General features: G+C 39.2%; 1 protein-coding gene across 1 annotated transcript; it reads left to right on the top strand.

Moving 5' to 3' along the window:
• Positions 1 to 727: 727 nt before the first annotated feature.
• LOC104960578 (ATP-binding cassette sub-family B member 6, mitochondrial-like) lies at positions 728 to 8,964 on the top strand (the record flags this gene model as incomplete). Its single annotated transcript, XM_010788652.1, has 4 exons — positions 728 to 840; positions 1,278 to 1,372; positions 5,907 to 5,975; positions 8,255 to 8,964. Coding segments are annotated over 4 exons (398 nt in total), but the record flags the coding sequence as incomplete, so codon positions are not given.
• Between the last annotated feature and the right edge of the window lie 1,267 nt (positions 8,965 to 10,231).

Raw genomic sequence — 10,231 nt, 5'->3', positions numbered from 1 at the left:
AACTCCACAATTTGGTAAATGGGGACCGCATGTGAATGCACCGTTAGCCTTGGTGGAGGTCTGCAGAGATGGTAAAAGTACACACATCCTTTACTTAATTAGAAGTACAGATACTCGTGTTAAAAAATATTCTGATAAAAGTAGAAGTACTCACTAAACTTCTTTACTCAAGTAAAAGTAAAGAAGTATGAGGCTTTGAAATGTACTTAAGTAAAAAGTACCCATAACTACCAGCTGTTTTAAAGAGTACCTGACCTCCCTTTATATTAATAGAACAATAATGTCATTGTTAGCTAATGAATGTTTCCATGCTGAACAACGGCAACATGACAACGTTTTCATTGGTCCCTCTTCTTTAGAGAAGACCAGGAAATGAAGGATACATGGATCGTGTTAAAATCAATAGGCACACAATGACTCTAAATAATAATGATCACGCCACCAAACATAGATTAAAACTGAAGTAACAAGCATGTTTTAAAAATGTAAGAAGTAGAAAGTGCAGGTATTTGTGTTAAAAATGTAAGAAGTAAAAGTAAAAAGTCGTCAGAAAAATAAGTAGTGGAGTAAAGTACTGATACCAGAAAAATGTACTTAAGTACAGTAACAAAGTATTTGTACTCCACTACTTCCCACCTCTGACATTTGCCAATTTGAAAGTTGAAATATTTGGATACAGGTGGGTAATGATGATAATAATGGAGATGATGCCATTATGTCCAATCAGGATATGACACGGAGGTGGGGGAGCGAGGTCTGAAGCTCAGCGGGGGGGAGAAGCAGAGAGTGGCGATCGCTCGAACCATCCTGAAAGAACCTCGGATCATTCTGCTGGACGAGGTGAGGAAACAGTGGGATTACCACACTTCAATACTTGCTTTATAACTAAATGTTACTTATAGACAAGAAGGTTAACCACCGGCAGAATTACAAAGGAACATTAAGGGTTAAAATATTCACTACAGGTCAGGTCGAGGCAGTATCATTCCAGGCCAAAAGGGAAATATCTTGACAGAAATGAAAGATTGCAACACTGAATATATTGTATTTATAACCTTTATATCCTTATAAACTTACCACCCACCATTTCTCCACTGGGGCGGATTTGGCTCTGTAGATTGAGCTGGTCATCTACTAATTACAGGGTTGGAAGTTGAATCAGTTATTATGGAGATTGTCTCTCCGTAGCTGCGTTCAAGTAGTATTTAATCACATTATACATATTACTTATATTAATTTGTACACACTATTATACTGTGTGTTGTTTACTCCACCAGGCCACGTCTTCACTGGACACCCAGACTGAGAGGAACATCCAGGCTTCACTGGCCGAGGTCTGCACCAACAGGACGACTGTCGTGGTCGCACACAGGTAACAATTTTTATTTTTTATTTTATTTTACCTTTATTTAACCAGGATAGGTCTCATTGAGATTAAAAATCTCTTTTTCAAGAGAGTCCTGGCCCAAGAATGGTAACAGCACAGTTTCAGACAGTTTTACAGTTACAATTAAAAAACACACAACCTCAACACAGTCATACCCCAAGTTTAGCCAAAGCATTTACAGACAAAGCGGCCTGCTTCAAGGTCAATTAAAGTTGCTTTGAGTGTTTCTAATGAGACCAGCTCTCTGAGTTTCAGCTCAGTTTAAAGCAGGTTCCAAGCTTGAGGGGCAGCGTAACTGAACGCTCTTTTCCCAAGTTCAGTACGGACCTTTGGTACAGTTAAAAGGAAACAGTTCTCGGAGCGAAGCCGATAGGATCCTGTGCATTTTCTATTTATGTACATCCTTAGATAAGGGGGAAGAGCACCAAGAATAGCCTTATATATAAGGATGTGCCAATGTTTCAGTCTACGCGTGGTCAATACAACAATACTACCAAGATATGTTGTTTAACTGGGAAAACCCTAATAAGTTGCATTTTTTTACTTGATCAGCAGCCACAATTTCTGAGTGTCAAGACACCAATTGGTGCAAATCATAGCCACTGGATGCCATACATTAGATTAGATTTGACTAGACTTATTGTCATTTCACAGAGAACAGCTACTGAGATAATGAAATACAGTGTTGAATTAAGATACAAAGCCAATTAACCTTCCAAAAATTGAAATTTAAACATTCTATAGCCAAACAAGGAGCAAATGTAGACACAGCTTTGCATACTAACAGGCTGACACTGACAATTTTAACATGATGATGTTTAGCCGTTTTTCTGTGCACTATCAGTCTAGACTAAAACAAGCAAAGGTCAGTTTCGTCGTGGCGCTCGAGGAAAGTGAGCAGATGAACAAAGTCACTGGGGTACATCCTCTGAGGACCATGAATGTCTGCACTAAAGGTCATAGAAAGTCATTCAATTCAACCAAGCAATGTCCGCCCTCCACGGATGTATTTATTTCACTGTTGCAAGCAGTGACTCCTTAATTGTCGGCTTATAAATTGTATAACGATGTTTACAAGCCAAACACTCTGTTTTCTTTGTCTAGACATCAACACTTAAAATTGGGTTTCGGAAAATCTTTACCCGACTTGAGTTTAACAAAAGCTCTGTTTTCAGTGATCTTGAACCCTTTTCAAGACTCAATATTACTAACATACCCATGTTCGTGTGGCGTTAGCTCACAAACACGGATTTTGCCAAGGACACGACAGTGGCCTCTAACAATGTGATTACATTTGCGGTTGTAATACAGGACCAAACAGAAAAGGAAAAAAATGGTCAGATGAAGAGATGAAAGGAGAAGGATGTGTGATAGATGTGGTGAAAGAGAAACGGGATTAGATGCAGACACAAAGAGAGGGATGGAGAGATTAAATGAAAAGCTGATTGGAGGACATGAAGTGATGTGTGATGGCAGGTCAACAAAAGTAAAAGAAACAGATGTCTGGTTATTAATCTGTCTGAGTGATATTGAAAAAGACTTGAAAGGCTCTGACCGTCGTTCCGTCATTGAAACGCATCAGGAGTGAAGTAGCCTCTGGTGCTGAATCTGCCATGTTTTTCCCTATCATTTCCTGTTTTCTACATCATGAGTACAATGGGTTCTTTTCCTTCTAGTTCAACACAAACATGTTTTTATTGTAGGGAAGAAGAAATGTTAAAAGAGTGCATTTGTAATTTACACTACAAATGGATAACTAGAAGAACAATATGAAGTTTCTCATATTTACACATTTGATCATGACCAGGTTCTCTTTCCAAATGACCAAATAAGTAAATCTTCTTCAACAATAATATCTATGGTGCGTTTCATTTTGCTAAGCCGATGCCTGAACTAAAACGCAATAACAATTTGGTTAATCAGCTAAAAAAATGTAATTGAAAGAATCATTAAGTTCTTTGTAGACTCTGAAATCTTCATGTAACCTAAGATAAATCTTTACTTATAAGAGCTATGGGTTGAAAGTACAATATATATTTTTTTTCCAAGTGTCCCACACAGAAGCTATCTACTGTATATTGATCCTTGATTCCAAACAACATGTCTGAAGGATATTCTTTTTTTAGTTTCAAATGTTCTTGGTGAGGTGAGACTTCTGGTTCAAGAAATATATATTTATTTTTCTTTCAATGTGTCCAACACTATGATTGAGAACCAAATACCTGCATAACTAACCTTCCCATCAACCTCAGCTGTACTTTCTGCTATTTATCAAATGCTAGCATACATGTTAAACTAAGTTGGTGAACATTGTAAACAAACTACCAGCTAGTCTTGTGCCATTGTGATTGTCTAAATACAGCTTCACAAAGCTGTCGTCATGGCTGTTGACTTGTTTTGTTATTATAATGTTGTGGATGCATTTATACCCAACAAACACAATGAAGATTGTTTACAGATGTTGACCGGGACTAATCATCTGTGACTACTCTCACCAGCTGGGCTGTGAGGTCATTTCTTTATAATCTTCCTTTTTTAATTATCTGTATAGGGCCAGTTTTGCTGTTCAAGTCTTTCTCTCAGACCTGACGTTGACCTGCAGTCTTTGAACAAGTTGATCCACCAGCTTAATAATCTTTCAATAGCAGCAGCAGATGGTGTGTGTGTGTGTGTGTGTGTGTGTGTGTGTGTGTGTGTGTGTGTGTGTGTGTGTGTGTGTGTGTGTGTGTGTGTGTGTGATCATTTTATCTAAGGCCTAGTTGATCAAGTCAATAGACAATCCTGATCCTACAAGGAATCACAACAGACAGGTCATGATTTCACTTTGAAGGTTGAGTCTGTAATCAACTTCTGTTATTGGATGGACTGAATGTTTTTCTTCTCCTGAACATGATGAACTCCTCAACTTCTTATCAGTAGGTAGGTGGTAGTGATGTGCAATGAATTGGTTGAAAACATAAAGTTGTGTTTTGCTTAAAAGCAGGTCTTATTTCTAGTTAGGAATAGGATTAATTGAATGTGGAGGTCAGCAGAATGATACTTTCTTTCTCATTGACCATGGGTTGTATATAAAAGTAATTTAATTTGTCCCAGAGAGGCATTTCTACTGCTGTTTCGTTTTGTTTTGTAATAGTAAAATCATGATGTGTAAAGCGTTAAGAAAAATGGTGAGGACCTCAAGTGTAAATGCAAGCTGAAACTCACCTCAACAATTTATGAGTTTAACAGGATTTCTTAACATCAGACTTGTAGTCTAATTACAGACTTTCCTTGGTTGGCATCTGTATGCCAATGAGCCAGCATGCATGTATGTTTTGCCTAGAACTATGTTGCACTGCATCCCAGCCAAGAATAGGAAGATATGAAGCATAAAGTGTATTCTGAACCCGACCTTAAAAGCCGGACATCCAATGCTGTGTAAACACACTGGGTTGGTCTTCTTGGTTTAAAGCCTGAATCAGAGGTTAAAAAAGCTATGACGTGTTCAGTCTCTGGGGAGAGATATTTCTACCTTTGACCGAGGTTTTCTATCAAATATTGAAGGTGGACGTCCAAAGATAGCCTTGGTGACACTAAATCAGAGTGGTGGCTCTGCTGAAGCTTGAAGTGACATTCAGCAGTTTGGAGAGGCATGAACTCTATGGTTGAAAAACCTTTTTTTGTGTCATGGGCATGGGTATAAATACTTCCTGGGATGAGGGACACATGTCTCCCTCAAGAAGCTCCAGGTTGCATACTGCTTGGAAAACCAAGGTGGTGCAGTGCAAGTGAAATGTTTTGTAATGCACGAGTCAACACGTTCCATGCTCTCTTGAGAAATCTGATGTACAAATTCATCTGTCGATTGAATGTTTCTCATAACTCTGTCATTATGCTGCTTTCAAATCTGTGTCTCAGTGCTGTACGATACCAGTCACCTCTGTGGAAACATTGGTATAACTGCCTGTTTTAATTCATATTTGAGTGTTGTATGTCTTTTAATAATAGACCAAGAGTCTCTTTAAATAAAGCTGATGATGATGAAAAAATATGTTTAGATCCATACATCTAATGTTCACATGTTTATTTACTCAAGAAGAAGAACGAATATGACACGGATACAAACTTATAGATATCTTACATGGAAGACATTCTCCCCATTTGGTCACATTACAAAGTTGATTATGCTGACAGACAGTTTGATTAGTGTGCCTTTAATCAGAGAATGGTCATAAACATGAACTTTAATAATTTACAGGTTCATTAAGAGTTCTCCAACCCAGAGCTCAGCTGTGTGTGTGTTTGTGTCGGCTTGTTGCACGTGTATGACAGAGGTAAAGACAGAGTGTGTTTGTGTTTCTCTAAGTGATTTCAAATGAATGAACATGTATTTCACTTTTTTATTTTTTATTTAATTTGAGCTGTTTGTGTCAATACCAAAACTACCGTACTATTGAGAAAATGATTTGTATGTCCTAATACATAGTTAGGTAGCTGAAACTACACAAACCAAAACATTTACTCTTTTTGTGTTGTGTAGGTTGTCCACTATTGTCGGCGCAGACCAGATCCTGGTGGTCGACAACGGACAGATAGCGGAGAGAGGACGGTAAGGTTATCTGTTGGGGATGTTATCTTGTGCTTGTGTGACACACCTGAACGATTCTGTGTCTCCTAAGTGCTTGCAAATTTGTTATCTGTAGATCAAAACCTAAGAGTGTGGTTTTGTGTGTGACCCTTAAACCCTTCTGGTGCCTTTCTCAACCCCAGAGGCTGATGGACAACCCCATATCACACACATACACACACACACACACGTCACACACACACACATATACACACACACACACACACACACACACACACACACACACACAACACACAAACAATGGAGCTGCCACTTAACTGTTGATGCGTACAGTCTTTTGATATAGGAGCTGGTAATGAAGACTTCCTTTCTCACACAAACACATGCACGCTCGCACTCACACTCACATAGGCAGTGGGAAGAGGAGACACAAGTGGATTTTCCTCTTTCTGAAGTTTAAAATTGATCATCCAGATGAATATATTGTCCATGTTATTACTCAGGTATTGATAACAGCAGAGAGGAGTTAGTCACATATGGCACTGTGGTTGATGGTAAACATCTGCAGGGACTTTGTTTGTCCCTGCAGGCATGTGTGGGGAACACCAACCAAAAAGCATTCATCTTTTGATCGACATTGTGATGTAAACACAAGATGGGCTCATTGAACCTCCGGTGTCAAAATACACCGATTTCTGCCACAAAGTGTGGGAGTGAAACAGAGACAGGAAGAGGCCTCATCCCGTCCTCAGGCTTTCCCTGTGCTTAACATTCTTTACGAGGACTACGTCTGCGCTAAGATGGCTAATACTTAAAATGCTGTTTGCTTATGAATACAACCTGCGTCCAAGCTTACATGTACACATTATACAAGTGTGTTTGTAGCGATCAACCACACCAACAATGTCTTCTAGGGCAGACACAGCCAAGTAAGTCTGCTTGGATAGTTCATCATTTGTACAATCTCCGCCGGTTTGGGTTATGGGAGTGTGATGATACATCTTTGGAAAACTCAAAGGTTACATTCAGATCATTTATATGGCAGCAAAAAAACGATTTTCTATGTGAAGATATAGTGGAGTAATGGCGTCTCGAACAGAGAATGATGTCACACTCACTGTGTGTGTGTTGCCCTGCTGCTGATAACGCCGTTACGACTAAAGGCATTGTTGTGCCATCGCCAATTTGAGAGCTATGTGGAGGCAATCCCTCAATCATTGATATAATCTGTATTTTTAGCCCCTTTACGATCACAAAAGCCTTATCGTCTCCTTTTTCAACTTTTCTCACATTTTCTGTCCTCAGGCTGACCTCTTGGCCACTTCTTCCCCTCTTTTCCTCCAATGTTTCTCTTTATTTCCCCTACTTGTTCCTAATTATATTTCTGCATTTCCACTTATCTCTTAGTTTCCTCCACATCAACCTCTTCCTACTTCTCTATTTCTGACCCTCGCAGTGTTTCTCTCTCTCACTCTCTTTCCGTCTGGCATTCCAGACAGGAACACACTTGTGGTTTTACTAATTCATAGTAAAGTTGGCTAGTAGAATTTTATACAGCTCAACTTTGTTTTAAAGCAGCTCTGAAGGTACAAGACATTATGAGTGACCCATATTATCCTCTGCCTGCTTTTCCGTTCTATTCCTTTTTTGTTAAAACTAAATTCCTCCTTTTTTCACCATTTTTGTTCCTCACAATAACAGAAAACATTAACATTAAGGTATTATAAGAAAAAGAGATTTTTACAGATGTATTACATTTGTGAAGACAATTTTTATTGGCAATACCAAATGTGCAGGCATGTACCATCAATGCAAAGTCATGTAAAAAATACCATGCCATACCAGTTGGCTGGCTATGTTGTGATTAGTCAACCACTTAGAGATGTCCCGCCCCTTAGCCTATCAAGTACAATGTGTTGGAGCGCTAGCCGAGACAAGATCGAGTGTAACTTAGTGATGTCATTATGTTACAGAAGTAAAGAAAGGAGTCTAATAGAGTGTTTCAGGCAAGGGGGGGGGAGTGTGTGGGAGAGAAACTCCCTCTGGAGGGAACACAGGGATTTTAGCATTTGTAGACCGTTAACATGCGCAAAAACCTATATAACACGCTACAGGTAAGGGAGAACCCCAAAAAGCATAACAGGGCCTCTTTAACAGTTTTGGGATGATTGGCCCTCGTGAGCTACTCCTCTGACTTTTTAGTGATTTTATCCACAGTCTACATTTATGTTGGAAGATCAGAATGTTGTTACCAGAAATGTTTTCTTTCTTGTCTCATCCTATTTTCTTCCTCTGTCCAGACACGAAGAGCTGCTGATGCAGGGAGGTCTGTACGCAGCCATGTGGATGAAACAGCAGAAAACTCACGACACGCAAACAGAAACACAGACGGAGAATCAGACTCAGGACACAATGCGCTGAACTATGTTTTCATTCCACACTCATAGTTATACACATACTTGATTTCTCTCATATGTGATGTTTTGTGATTTCATGTATCTGCACCCACTGTTGACTCTGCAGAAAGAGAAACCATGCAGTTGGTCACAAAATGATAACATTGAGATCATCTCGTCTTTCAAACCTGGTCTTGTTTTCCCTTGCAAATAAACTGCCTTTTCAATCACGGTTCAAGGAAAAATATTGTCTCATCATGTAAAACCAAAAGTTAACATTCCCTTTTATTAATTTACATTTTAACTTAAATAACAATAAACAAGTTCTAATTTTAAGCTAAACCTGGATCTTTTATCAAACCTAATCAGTAGTTTTTATGCATTTTTCATTTGTTTTGTTTGAGTTTGCAACTCTAATGACTGAATGGCATGATATTATAAAGCAATTTAGTTGTATATAATTATTGTGAAATGTATTTAAGCTGTATATAAAAGCCCAAATGTCCAAACCATTTTGATCCGACATTAAACAGATCAAATCCTAGAAGCTCCCTAATGCAAATGTCGAATTACTGTAAGCATACACTGCTGATGTCAAACTGTTGCATATGAATGTAGGAAACAACTAAAACTAAGGCTGCAGCAAACTGTAAAGTTAGCCAACTAACAAACAGCAATGCAGAAGATTTAACTAAAAGTCAAAGTGAAAGGTTCCCTGCAGCAGAAGGACCCGGCAGTGGTCAGGTGTCCTGGTTGTGAAGACTCCACCTGAGCCATTAAAGCTAAAGTGATTATGTTACTGAGGTTGTTTTGGTGAAAACATCCTGGATGGGCTGATATGTGGTGTCAAAGGTTACTGTTTAGAGTAAAACTATATCAGCAGCCTGAGGGCAGGAAAGAGGAAGACAGATGGAGAATGGGTTGTAGCTATAACTTTTGTTAGTTAGCAATAAATGACCCTGAAACAAAAACTGTCACAACGTTTCTCAGTGAAATTATAATACATTTTAAACTGCATTTAAACTGGTTGATTGCTACACCATTGCTACACCAGAACCTACATGAAGCCTCTTTCAGACATGAACCAAGTCATTTTATGTTGGTTTAAAGGGGACCTATCATCCAAAATGCACTTTGTGATGTCTTTTATACATAAGTATGTGTCCCCGGTGTGTCGGGGAACTTACGCAGCGCCAGAAAATAAAACCCTCCATCTTCTCCTCCGTACCCAAATCTCTAAAAACGGGGCTACAATGGAGCTGATCCAGATTTGTGTCCGATATGACGTAATATCGGAAATGTAGGCTGGCTTTAAACCCACGGCCCTATTGGAAACGTTGCTATCAGAAACAATGCCCGACTGTTTTGGACGTAATGTGGCCGGTGCATGTTTACATTAGCATCGCTAACACTCAGAGCTAACCTGTACTGGAGAGCATGGTTGCGTTCCGATAATCCAAAAATCAGCTCCTAAATTCTAACCCTATCTCCTATTCCTTGACCTCTGAGTGAAACGTCACGGGGTTAAGGGATAATGGATAGGACAATTCAAAAGGACTTAGGAGAAGACACTGCGGTACTTTAGAGAATCCGAATGCACTTTCACTATCCGACGTGTTTATGATGCGCCAGCAGACGTCATTGTGTGTGTCTGCTGCTGTGGGGAAACTATGGAAACTACAGTGTTCTATACAACGGACTACATGGATGTTTAATAAGAACGAGGGACTACTGTAAACTCATCTGGAAACTCTGCACCGTGCTCTGATGCTGTTGTTTTATGCTTTATGAACGTGGACAACAGAGAAACATATTCTTCATGACCAAAGTTGTAATTGAAATAAAAAAGGAAAGTGAAATTTATGCTCATCACCCTCTCCC

Source organism: Notothenia coriiceps, unplaced genomic scaffold, assembly GCF_000735185.1.
Source record: "Notothenia coriiceps isolate Sejong01 unplaced genomic scaffold, NC01 NC01_scaffold00031980, whole genome shotgun sequence".
Taxonomy (NCBI): Eukaryota; Metazoa; Chordata; class Actinopteri; order Perciformes; family Nototheniidae; genus Notothenia; species Notothenia coriiceps.
This window is presented reverse-complemented; position numbering and strand designations above follow the sequence as displayed.